Raw genomic sequence first — 13,426 nt, 5'->3', positions numbered from 1 at the left:
TTATAAACTGCACAAGTACCAACAACGCTGTTGTTTTGACAAGTAGAAAATACATCACTGATATCAATTAGGGGGGAAATCAAGTTGTAAGTGCTGTTGAAACTAACACAACGTAAACAAACACATGCAAATGGGAGATATCTTTTACCTCACTGGTTAGAGGACAACCTGCAGAAGACAGTCAGCTACATGTTGGAATGATGCATTTACATTTAGGAGTCCCCAAAACTAAGAGAAACGCAACACTTAAATATCATCACTCATATCGATATCAAGTTGAAATCAATTGTGCGAGAGGGGAGAGATGAGGTTTCACGTCCTGTTAAAACAGCTCAAACACCACATGGAATCTGGGAATAATGTGTACACCCCTGGTTAGAGGACAACTTGTAGAAAACAGCTAGCTACATTTTAAAGTGTGTCAGTTTGATTCAAGTAGGTCGCCAACGCGGGAAGTGAAACGCAACACTTTATTTGTGTTTATGTTAATCATATAAATAGTACTCTTTCAATTCAGAGCCTGTATTTTTCCCAATGAGGCTAATATCCATATCATGCTGAAATCAATAGAATAGGGGACAAACGTTTAGGGTTCTACATTATGACATCATTAAAATACTCCTACTACAATGTTAAAACATTCTACATTGTGACATCATTAGAACACTCCTACTACAATGTTAAAACATTCTACATTGTGACATCATTAGAACACTCCTACTACAATGTTAAAAACATTCTACATTGTGACATCATTAGAACACTCCTACTACAATGTTAAAACATTCTACATTGTGACATGATTTCATTGATATCATGAAACAACTCTTTCATGTATGTACTTTCTGATGTTTTATCAGAGATCTTTTACCAGAGTAACTCTTCCCACATTGATCACAGCTATAAGATTTCTCTGTGTGTTCTCTGGTGGGCTATCAGGATGTTTGCCTGAGTAAACATCTTCCAAAATGTGTATTTAATTTCACCTTCATTTAACTAGGCAAGCCAGTTATGAACAAATTCTTATTTTCAATGACGGCCTAGGAACAGTGGGTTAACTGCCTTGTTCAAGGGCAGAACGACAGATTTGTACCATGTCAGCTCGGCGGTTTGAACTTGCATTGATTACAGCCACAATATTTCTATCCTGTGTGTGTTCTCTGGTGTGATATCATGTTCCTTGAGTGAGTAAAACTCCTCCCACATTGATCACAGCTATAAGGCTTTTCTCCTGTGTGTGTTTTCTCGTGTGATTTTAAATTTTGGGACGAAACAAAACTCTTTCCACAGTCAGCGCAGTGGTAAGGTTTATCTCCTGTGTGTGTTCTCTTGTGTATAGTCAGCTGGCTAAATGAAGTAAAACTCTTCCCACATTGATCACAGCTATAAGGTTTCTCTCCTGTGTGCGTTCTCAAATGTACCATCAGGTTGCTTGAGTGACTAAATCTCTTCCCACATTGATCACAGCTATAAGGCTTCTCACCTGTGTGTGTTTTCTGGTGTGATTTTAAATATTGTGAAGAAACAAAACATTTTCCACAGTCAGAGCAGTGGTAAGGTTTCGCTATTGTGTGTGTTCTCTTGTGTGATTTTAAATATTGGGAAGAAACAAAACTCCTTCCACAGTCAGAGCAGTGGTAAGGTTTCTCTCCTGTGTGTATTCTCTGGTGTATAGTCAGCTGGTTAGATGTAGTAAAACTCTTCCCACACTGATCACAACTATAAGGTTTCTCTCCTGTGTGTGTTCTCTGGTGTGTAGTCAGAATGCTAGATGTAACAAAACTCTTCCCACATTGATCACAACTATAAGATTTCTCTCTTGTGTGTGTTTTCTGGTGTGCTTTCAGGCTGCTTGTAACACTAAAACTCTTCCCACATTGATCACAACTATAAGATTTCTCTCCTGTATGGATTCTCTGATGTCTTTTAAGGTCTGTTGAAGAGGTGAATCTCTTTCCACAGTCAGAGCAGTGGCGAGGTTTCTTCCTTGTGGGTTTCCGCTGGTGTTTCTTGAGGTGTTCTGATCTGAAGGGACTCTCCTCTGCCTCGTCAGCTTCATGATGTTGTTGAGGCTCTCCAGATGATCCCCGATAGTCAGGTCTCTCTCCTGTGTGAACAACAAAGTCAGACAGATGGTTAAAGGCCCACAACAGCAGAAATCCACTGTTTATATGAGCTTAAGATGATACCCATGATTGTGTACAACAATTTACGTCTGTAATTCATATTTAAAAGCTTTCACAAACTTTGACTATTTTCTTAACTTCCTGATGGTAGCATCCCACCTGGTCAACATCCGGTGAAATTGCAGAGAACGAAATTCAAACTGAAGAATTATAAATATTTAACTTTCATAAAATCAGTGTAACACATCAAAATAAAGCTTAACTTCTTGTTAATCCAGCCGCTGTCAGATTTCAAAAAGGCTTTACGGCGAAAGCAAACCGTGCGATTATCTGAGGACAGCGCCCCGCATACAAAAGCATGAAAAACATATTCAACCATGCATAAATGCCTTACCTTTGATGGTCTTCTTCTGTTGGCACTCCAAAAGGTCCCAGATACATCACAAATTGTACTTTTGTTCGATAATGTCCTTTATATCCATAAAAACTCAGTTTAGCTGACGCGCTTCAGTCAATAATCCATAATAATAATCCATATATATATATATTTAAAAGAGAGAGAGAGAGAGAGAGAGAGAGAGAGAGAGGGGTTATCTAGTTATGGATGTAGTATATATAAACAGTAGCAGTATATTTGTTATCTACTTGTAGTATATCTGTTATCAAGTTATGGATGTAGAATATATATATATATATATATATATATATATATATATATATGTATATATAGATGTAGTATATCTGTTATCTAGTTGCAGTATATCTGTTATCTAGTTGCAGTATATCTGTTATCTCGTTGTAGTATATCTGTTATCCAGTTGCAGTATATCTGTTATCCAGTTGCAGTATATCTGTTATCTAGTTGCAGTATATCTGTTATCCAGTTGCAGTATATCTGTTATCCAGTTGTAGTATATCTGTTATCTAGTTGTAGTATATCTGTTATCCAGTTGCAGTATATCTGTTATCCAGTTGCAGTATATCTGTTATCCAGTTGCAGTATATCTGTTATCCAGTTGCAGTATATCTGTTATCCAGTTGCAGTATATCTGTTATCCAGTTGCAGTATATCTGTTATCTAGTTGCAGTATATCTGTTATCCAGTTGCAGTATATCTGTTATCCAGTTGTAGTATATCTGTTATCTAGTTGTAGTATATCTGTTATCCAGTTGCAGTATATCTGTTATCCAGTTGCAGTATATCTGTTATCTCGTTGTAGTATATCTGTGTGGGCAGAAATGGTGAGCGAAGGTATTTGTTTTTCACAATGTATTCCGAATATTACCACACATTATCAGAGCAAGATCAGGATGCTACTCAAGGAAACTCACATTAAGCTCTGTGTCACTAATTCCGCACTGTGGGGGAAAAATAGTCTAGAGTTCTCATAGGCTGACAGCAAAAACAGCCTCCATTTACAGGTTGCCTATGAGCGCATTTCACAGGCTCCTTTGAATGTCCTGCTTAATATCATGTCTGAGGAAAATGCTCTTTGGTTAGCTTTGCTACCAGCCTGTCAATGAGCGTTAGCATTCAAGCTAACAACTGCTGCATCAAAAATAGGTATTTTGCAAATATCACAACCAAATATTATCTTAGCGACTGTTCAAGCAACAATCAAAACAACAATTGTAAGCCTATGAGAACCCCAACAAGTATTAACCTGGTAAATCTAAACTGTTGAATGGTCCCAGATGGTGAACAGTTTATTTAGTAATAACCTGGTAAATCTAGACTGTTGAATGGTCCCAGATGGTGAACAGTTTATTTAGTAATAACCTGGTAAATCTAGGCTGTTGAATGGTCCCAGATGGTGAACAGTTTATTTAGTAATACCCTGGTAAATCTAGACTGTTGAATGGTCCCAGATGGTGAACAGTTTATTTAGTAATAACCTGGTAAATCTAGACTGTTGAATGGTCCCAGATGGTGAACAGTTTATTTAGAAGTAATAACCTGGTAAATCTAGACTGTTGAATGGTCCCAGATGGTGAACAGTTTATTTAGTAATAACCTGGTAAATCTAGACTGTTGAATGGTCCCAGATGGTGAACAGTTTATTTAGTAATATCCTGGTAAATCTAGACTGTTGAATGGTCCCAGATGGTGAACAGTTTATTTAGTAATAACCTGGTAAATCTAGACTGTTGAATGGTCCCAGATGGTGAACAGTTTATTTAGAAGTAATAACCTGGTAAATCTAGACTGTTGAATGGTCCCAGATGGTGAACAGTTTATTTAGTAATAACCTGGTAAATCTAGGCTGTTGAATGGTCCCAGATGGTGAACAGTTTATTTAGTAATACCCTGGTAAATCTAGACTGTTGAATGGTCCCAATGGTGAACAGTTTATTTAGTAATACCCTGGTAAATCTAGACCCAGATGGTGAACAGTTTATTTAGTAATATCCTGGTAAATCTAGACTGTTGAATGGTCCCAGATGGTGAACAGTTTATTTAGTAATAACCTGGTAAATCTAGACTGTTGAATGGTCCCAGATGGTGAACAGTTTATTTAGAAGTAATAACCTGGTAAATCTAGACTGTTGAATGGTCCCAGATGGTGAACAGTTTATTTAGTAATAACCTGGTAAATCTAGACTGTTGAATGGTCCAAGATGGTGAACAGTTTATTTAGTAATAACCTGGTAAATCTAGGCTGTTGAATGGTCCCAGATGGTGAACAGTTTATTTAGTAATAACCTGGTAAATCTAGACTGTTGAATGGTCCCAGATGGTGAACAGTTTATTTAGAAGTAATAACCTGGTAAATCTAGACTGTTGAATGGTCCCAGATGGTGAACAGTTTATTTAGTAATATCCTGGTAAATCTAGACTGTTGAATGGTCCCAGATGGTGAACAGTTTATTTAGAAGTAATAACCTGGTAAATCTAGACTGTTGAATGGTCCCAGATGGTGAACAGTTTATTTAGTAATATCCTGGTAAATCTAGACTGTTGAATGGTCCCAGATGGTGAACAGTTTATTTAGAAGTAATAACCTGGTAAATCTAGACTGTTGAATGGTCCCAGATGGTGAACAGTTTATTTAGTAATACCCTGGTAAATCTAGATTGTTGAATGGTCCCAGATGGTGAACAGTTTATTTAGTAATAACCTGGTAAATCTAGACTGTTGAATGGTCCCAGATGGTGAACAGTATATTTAGTAATAACCTGGTAAATCTAGGCTGTTGAATGGTCCCAGATGGTGAACAGTTTATTTAGTAATAACCTGGTAAATCTAGACTGTTGAATGGTCCCAGATGGTGAACAGTTTATTTAGAAGTAATAACCTGGTAAATCTAGACTGTTGAATGGTCCCAGATGGTGAACAGTTTATTTAGTAATAACCTGGTAAATCTAGACTGTTGAATGGTCCCAGATGGTGAACAGTTTATTTAGCAATAACCTGGTAAATCTAGACTGTTGAATGGTCCCAGATGGTGAACAGTTTATTTAGTAATAACCTGGTAAATCTAGACTGTTGAATGGTCCCAGATGGTGAACAGTTTATTTAGTAATAACCTGGTAAATCTAGACTGTTGAATGGTCCCAGATGGTGAACAGTTTATTTAGTAATAACCTGGTAAATCTAGACTGTTGAATGGTCCCAGATGGTGAACAGTTTATTTAGAAGTAATAACCTGGTAAATCTAGACTGTTGAATGGTCCCAGATGGTGAACAGTTTATTTAGTAATAACCTGGTAAATCTAGACTGTTGAATGGTCCCAGATGGTGAACAGTTTATTTAGTAATATCCTGGTAAATCTAGACTGTTGAATGGTCCCAGATGGTGAACAGTTTATTTAGTAATATCCTGGTAAATCTAGACTGTTGAATGGTCCCAGATGGTGAACAGTTTATTTAGTAATAACCTGGTAAATCTAGACTGTTGAATGGTCCCAGATGGTGAACAGTTTATTTAGAAGTAACAACCTGGTAAATCTAGACTGTTGAATGGTCCCAGATGGTGAACAGTTTATTTAGTAATAACCTGGTAAATCTAGACTGTTGAATGGTCCCAGATGGTGAACAGTTTATTTAGTAATAACCTGGTAAATCTAGACTGTTGAATGGTCCCAGATGGTGAACAGTTTATTTAGTAATAACCTGGTAAATCTAGACTGTTGAATGGTCCCAGATGGTGAACAGTTTATTTAGTAATAACCTGGTAAATCTAGACTGTTGAATGGTCCCAGATGTTGAACAGTTTATTTAGAAGTAATAACCTGGTAAATCTAGACTGTTGAATGGTCCCAGATGGTGAACAGTTTATTTAGTAATAACCTGGTAAATCTAGATTGTTGAATGGTCCCAGATGGTGAACAGTTTATTTAGTAATAACCTGGTAAATCTAGACTGTTGAATGGTCCCAGATGGTGAACAGTTTATTTAGTAATAACCTGGTAAATCTAGACTGTTGAATGGTCCAAGATGGTGAACAGTTTATTTAGTAATAACCTGGTAAATCTAGACTGTTGAATGGTCCCAGATGGTGAACAGTTTATTTAGTAATAACCTGGTAAATCTAGACTGTTGAATGGTCCCAGATGGTGAACAGTTTATTTAGTAATAACCTGGTAAATCTAGACTGTTGAATGGTCCCAGATGGTGAACAGTTTATTTAGTAATAACCTGGTAAATCTAGGCTGTTGAATGGTCCCAGATGGTGAACAGTTTATTTAGTAATAACCTGGTAAATCTAGACTGTTGAATGGTCCCAGATGGTGAACAGTTTATTTAGTAATAACCTGGTAAATCTAGACTGTTGAATGGTCCTAGATGGTGAACAGTTTATTTAGTAATAACCTGGTAAATCTAGACTGTTGAATGGTCCCAGATGGTGAACAGTTTATTTAGTAATATCCTGGTAAATCTAGACTGTTGAATGGTCCCAGATGGTGAACAGTTTATTTAGTAATACCCTGGTAAATCTAGACTGTTGAATGGTCCCAGATGGTGAACAGTTTATTTAGTAATATCCTGGTAAATCTAGACTGTTGAATGGTCCCAGATGGTGAACAGTTTATTTAGTAATAACCTGGTAAATCTAGACTGTTGAATGGTCCCAGATGGTGAACAGTTTATTTAGAAGTAATAACCTGGTAAATCTAGACTGTTGAATGGTCCCAGATGGTGAACAGTTTATTTAGTAATAACCTGGTAAATCTAGACTGTTGAATGGTCCCAGATGGTGAACAGTTTATTTAGTAATAACCTGGTAAATCTAGACTGTTGAATGGTCCCAGATGGTGAACAGTTTTTTTAGAAGCCAGACATTTAATTCACATACAGTGATGATGTCATCTCACGGGGACGTGCTCTAGATAGTCTGCTTCCCCAGTCATCTGTAATAATAATAATTCACAGACAGTGATGATGTCATCTCACGGTGATTTACAGTTTGTTGCCAAAACAAACAGCAGGAATTTAAATAGCCACAAGCAAGGGACTAACTGAGGCTAACTGCATCACGTGATCCAAAGTAAACGGGCTAGTCCAATAGACTGTCGACCAATCATGTTCAGGTTGTCACGCTGTGTCACGTGGTTGCTAAGCGAATCGTCAGAAAATCCTTTATAAAAGTCAGGGTTTGAGTCGAGAACACTGCCTATTTTCCTCAAAAGTACAGTACCAGTCAAAAGTTTGAACGCGCCTACTCATTCAAGGGTTTTTCTTTATTTATTTTTTACTATTTTCTACATTGTAGAATAACAGTGAAGGCATCAAAACTATGAAATAACACATATGGAATCAGGTAATTACCAAGAAAAGTGTTCAACAAATCAAAACATATTTTAGATTCTTTAAAGTAGCCACCCTTTGCCTTCATGAGAGCTTTGCATTCTCTCACTCTTCATGAGGTTGTCACCTGGAATGCTTTTCCAACAGTCTTGAAGGAGTTCCCACATATGCTGAGCACTTGTTGGCTGCTTTTTCTTCACTCTGCAGTCCAGCTTATCCCAAACCATCTCAATTGCGTTGAGGTCGGGTGGTTATGGAGGCCAGGTCTCCTTCTTGGTCAAATAGCCCTTACACAGCCTGGAGGTGTGTTTTGGGTCATTGTCCTGTTGAAAAACAAATGATAGTCCCACTAAGCGAAAGCCAGATGGGATGGCGCATTGCTATTTTAGCCATGCTGTTAAGTGTGCCATGACTTCTGAAGAAATCACCAATAGTGTCACCAGCAAAGCACCCCCACTCCATCACACCTCCTCCTCCATGCTTCACGGTGGGAACCACACATGCGGAGATCATCCATTCACCTACTCTGCATCTCACAAAGACACAGCGGTTGGAACCAACAATCTCAAATTTGGACTCATCAGGACAGATTTCCACCGGTCTACTGTTCATTGCTCGTATTTCTTGGCCCAAGTAAGTATCTTCTTCTTGTTATTGGTGTTATTTAGTAGTGGTTTCTTTGCAGCAATTCGACCATTAAGGCCTGATTTCACACAATCTCCTCTGAACAGTTGATGTTGAGATGAGTCTGTTACTTGAACTGTGAAGTATTTATTTGGTCTGCAATTTCTGAGGCTGGTAACTCTAATGAACTTATCCTCTGCAGCAGAGGTAACTCTGGGTCTTCCTTTCCTGTGGCGGGTCCTCATGAGAGACAGTTTCATCATTGTGCTTGATGGTTTTTGCGACTGCACTTGAAGAAACTTTCAAAGTTTTCCGGATTGACTGACAGTCATGTCTTAAAGTAATGATGGACTGTCATTTCTCTTTGCTTATTTGAGCTGTTCTTGCCATAATATGGACTTGGTCGTTTACAAAATAGGGCTATACCACCCCTACCTTGTCACAACACAACTGATTTGTTCAAACACATTAAGAAGGGAAGAAATTCCACAAATTAACTTAACAAGGCACACCTGTTAATTGAAATGCATTCCAGGTACCTCATGAAGCTGGTTGAGAAAATGCCAATAGTGTGCAACGCTGTCATCAAGGCAAAGGGTGGCTGCTTTGAAGAGTTGAAAATATAAATATAATTTGATGTGTTTAACACTTTTTTGGTTACTACTTGATTCCATATGTGTTATTTCATAGTTTTGATGTCTTCACTATTAATTTACAATGTAGAAAATAGTAAAAATAGAGAAAAAGCATTGAATGAGTAGGTGTGTCCAAATTTTGACTGGTATATTCAACAGTTAGGCAATTGATTATGGACCTAATGAAGTTGGGGTTTGCTCTCTCCTCAATTTTCTTAGGCAATTAAGCTAAGACCAATTCATCCCTAAGGTGTTTGATGGTGTTGAGATCAGGGCTCTGTGCAGGCAAGTCAAGTTCATCCACACCAAACCTCGACAAACCAATTCTGTTTGGATTTCGCTTTATGCACAGGGGGCATTGTCATGCTGCAACAGGAAAGAGCCTTCCACAAACTGTTCCCAAAACTGTTGGAAGCACAGAATCATCTAGAATGTCAGAATGCTGTAGCACTAAGATTTCCCTTCACTGGAACTAAAGGGCCCGAACCATGAAAAAACATCCCCAGATCATTATTCCTCTTCCACCAAACTTGACAGTTTAATGAACTATGCATTCAGACAGGTTCTCCTGGCATCCGCTAAACCCAGATTCATCCGTCGGACTGCCAGATGGTGAAATGGGGATTCATCACTCTGCTCCAGAGTCCAATGGCGGCGAGCTTTACACCAAGCCGACGTTTGGCATTGCGCATGGTGATCTTAGGCTTGTGTGAGACTGCTGTGCCATGCAAACCCATTTCATGAAGCTCCCGACGAACAGTTCTTGTGCTGACGTTGCTTCCACAGGCAGTTTGGAACGCTCGGCGGTCCCGTTCTGTGACCTTGTGTGGCCTACCACTTAGCGGCTGAGCCGTTGTTGCTCCTAGAGGTTTCCACTTCACAATAACAGCACTTACAGTTGACCCGAGACAGCTCTAACAGGGCAGAAATTTGACAAACTGACTTGTTGGAAAGGTTGCATCCCATGATGGTGCTACATTTAAAGGAAGAGCTCTTCAGTAAGGCCATTCTACTACCAGTGTTTGTCTATGGAAAGGTTGCATCCCATGATGGTGCTACATTTAATGGAAGAGCTCTTCAGTAAGGCCATTCTACTACCAGTGTTTGTCTATGGAAAGGTTGCATCCCATGATGGTGCTACATTTAAAGGAAGAGCTCTTCAGTAAGGCCATTCTACTACCAGTGTTTGTCTATGGAAATTGCACGGCTGTGTTCTCGATGTTATTCACCAGTCAGCAACGGATGTGGCTGAAATAGCTGAATCCACAAATTAGAATAGCTGTTTCCACAAAATGTTGTATATATAACGTATTTGCGACTGCTCTACAAAAATAAATCACGGTCAACAAAACAGCCCATCAACAGAACAATCGACCAGTAGACTACGGTCAACCCTTAAAAAAAATGTCTGAATATTATACAATGACTTATCAACAGCTCTAACAACTTGACCCCCACAGGAAATCTACACTGGTAATTCTAGAATATACTATATATCCTAGAAACCTGGTTAAACTATCATTATGACTTCATGGATGAATTCTAAAATATACTATATATCCTAGAAACCTGGTTAAACTATCATTATGACCTCATGGATGAATTCTAGAATATGCTATATAGCCTAGAAACCTGGTTAAACTATCATTATGACTTCATGGATGAATTCTAAAATATACTATATATCCTAGAAACCTGGTTAAACTATCATTATGACATCATGGATGAATTCTAGAATATACTATATATCCTAGACAATTTGACCCACACAGGAAATCTACACGGGTAGTTATGGAAAGACCCATATACTGTATAACTTGTAAATTACTCAAATGATTCAACCGTATTACCCCACCAGAAACCAAAACATAAGCTTGTATAACGCCACTGTTTGTAATAAGGGCACTATCAAGCCTAGAAACCTGGTTAAAACTATTATTTTGACCTTATGGACGGCCAGTCCTTGTACTCATAGTGTAGTGAATTCAGGGGGAGCCCTGAGCGGGACTCAAACCTGGGTCCAGTGACTGTCAAGCCAACACCTTATAACTGTTATGCCAAGATGTCTGAACTTCTTCACGAGGTTGATTTACATTGTTTCTAAACATTGGAGTAAAAAAAGCTTATTTGGGTTCTGATGGGGTACAACAGTTGAACTAAGCTCATGAGGCATGTGTTATATTCTTCAAGAATCAATGGCTATAAATAAATAATTTAAAAGTCCAAATATGGATATAGCAACTACAGATTTCCCCTTTGACACCAAACATCAGTTCAACAACTGCAGAGTTTGTGTCTAAGTTTTTAAGACAGTACTTACTAGTGTTAATCGGGGCCCGTTTTCTCAAAACCATATTACTGCTAAGTTCACCGTTAGAACCATTGGACGCCTTGAGTTGCTTTTGGGAAACCGGGCTCAGATATCCAGTTTCCTCCTCCTTTTTCGATGTGACAGTCATCTCCCCCTCCTCCCCTACATCCTCCTCTTTCTCTTCCTCCTCTTCTTTTACTGTAACATCCTCCTCCTCTTTCACTCTGAACGCGTCTTCCTCGTCTTTCACTGAAACGTCTTTCTCTTCTTCTTTCACTGTAACAGCCTCACCCTCTACTTGTTTTTGTACTGTAACAGCCTCCTCTTCCTCCTCCTCTTTCACGAGAGCTTCTTTCTCCGTCCAGCAGACCTCCTCTTCTTCAGCAGGAGGAGAGTAGCTTTGTGAACTCATGGTCGGGGATGTTAGATAGCATTAGCCTAGCTAACTTAACCAGCCCGCTAGCTGACTAATAACAACACCGTAAATATGAAATTAAATCGGATAACTAACTAGACGATAGAAGTGGGTTTAAAACACAGTGGCTAATATACACTAAAGCGTCTAAAGTAATGTATTGGTTCGGCTATTTTGTTTATCAAGCTACCGAGGTGTCTGACTAACTGTTGCTGCTGTTGAAAGAAAGAAAGTTCCGTCCACTAGATTATACGTCACACCAACAGCATCGCCTTAAAGTCTCAGACCGCCATCTGCTGACTGGAGGCGGTAACGCAGTTGAGGGAAAATGTATATTTTATTTTCTGCCAAAATGTTAAAGCGTAGGAAGCAGGAGTTTTTACTCCCCAATGTTACAACACTGTGTGGTTAAAGACTTAGTACATTAGTTGCAGTCATGATCTGGTTACCTATAAGAACAAACAAGGTATCTTCTAAACTTCCCACAATTCACTATTTCTCAACGTCATATGGATCTAGTCTGTGCTACTGAGTTCATATTGTAAGTATATGTATGCCCCTTAAGGTCCTTGTGTAATTGTATTGTGGTATTGGTTCCGAAATAATATCCTATTGGTGAGTCAACTGGTAAATGCAGAGGGTCTTTTACGCAGTTATAAGGAATTCTGATCACTTCACAAGGTCCCTGTAACACCTAAAGATTTTGCAATTGTTTTAGATGCCATTCCCTCGGGTGTTGCTATGTTATTCAGGAACGTGTCAAGACCTGACCCTCAGAGCCTACCTTCCCTTGACCCTGTTGACTCATCAGTAGGAAAGATGTGTTTCTCTTTTGGTCCATACAACAACAGAGCGATACGAACCTTGTTTCAGCAGGATGTTGTGTCCACACCTTATGTCATTCCTTATTGGAACGAATTTATTGATAATATCTGTTGGAAGAAAGTCTTTATTTTGCCACACACATACCTACTTATTAACAAAATTCAGGAAGTTTCTTTTTAAATTATTCATAAATATTATTATCCTGCCAACCACTTTTTAAAGAAGTTTAAAAATAAACATCAACTCAAATTGTACCTTTTGTAATGAAACAGTGTTGTATCTTTTTTGGCATTGTATTCATGTAAGGAATCTGTGGTAAGACATCAGTTGGTTTATAATTGAACACATTTATGAAGATGTTACACTATTATGGAGAGATGTACTGCTTGGATTCTTTATTTATGATAGAAATAAGCTGAAACAATTTTATGTAATTAATTTAATTATTCTTTTGGACAAATTTCATATTCCCAAATGTAAATTTACAAACAAAACACCACATTTTCTTACCTTACCAAAATAAATTGAACTGTATTTTCAGACAATTTAATACTCTACTAACAAAAAAAGCTATTAGAATTATAAATGTATGTATGTCCCTTAAGGTCTTTGTGTAATGTGATATTATACCTCCCTGGCCCTGCCGCTAGCCCCGCCCCTCGCCCCTAGCTCCGCCCCCAGCCCAATTGTCCTTTGTATATTATTTATAGATACTTGTGTTCCCACATGTACTTCCTGTAT

The 13,426-nt window shown here is 38.4% G+C and overlaps 1 protein-coding gene across 2 annotated transcripts; it reads right to left on the bottom strand.

The window, feature by feature from the left end:
• Positions 1-830: 830 nt before the first annotated feature.
• On the bottom strand, positions 831-11,857 carry LOC139394269 (zinc finger protein 180-like). 2 transcript variants are annotated; one of them, XM_071142298.1, is made up of 4 exons: positions 11,455-11,857; positions 1,579-2,107; positions 1,315-1,494; positions 831-915 (listed from the first exon to the last, which is right to left on the bottom strand). In XM_071142298.1, exons 1-4 carry the CDS (start codon positions 11,855-11,857, stop codon positions 831-833), a joined length of 1,197 nt encoding a protein of 398 aa, XP_070998399.1. The 2 variants fall into 2 exon arrangements, with proteins under 2 accessions (XP_070998399.1, XP_070998398.1); XM_071142297.1 differs by lacking the exon at positions 831-915 and having other exon boundaries at positions 1,143-2,107.
• Positions 11,858-13,426: the final 1,569 nt, after the last annotated feature.

This window comes from Oncorhynchus clarkii, unplaced genomic scaffold (assembly GCF_045791955.1).
Source record: "Oncorhynchus clarkii lewisi isolate Uvic-CL-2024 unplaced genomic scaffold, UVic_Ocla_1.0 unplaced_contig_458_pilon_pilon, whole genome shotgun sequence".
Lineage (NCBI taxonomy): Eukaryota > Metazoa > Chordata > Actinopteri > Salmoniformes > Salmonidae > Oncorhynchus > Oncorhynchus clarkii.
This window is presented reverse-complemented; position numbering and strand designations above follow the sequence as displayed.

Bases quoted from the DNA above. Each gene is read 5' to 3' on its own strand.
- LOC139394269 (XM_071142297.1), bottom strand. From the start codon at position 11,857: ATGAGTTCACAAAGCTACTCTCCTCCTGCTGAAGAAGAGGAGGTCTGC. The intron at 2,108-11,454 runs GTAAGTACTGTC...TTGTTCACACAG, and splicing joins ACGGGCCCCGATTAACACTA to GAGAGAGACCTGACTATCGG.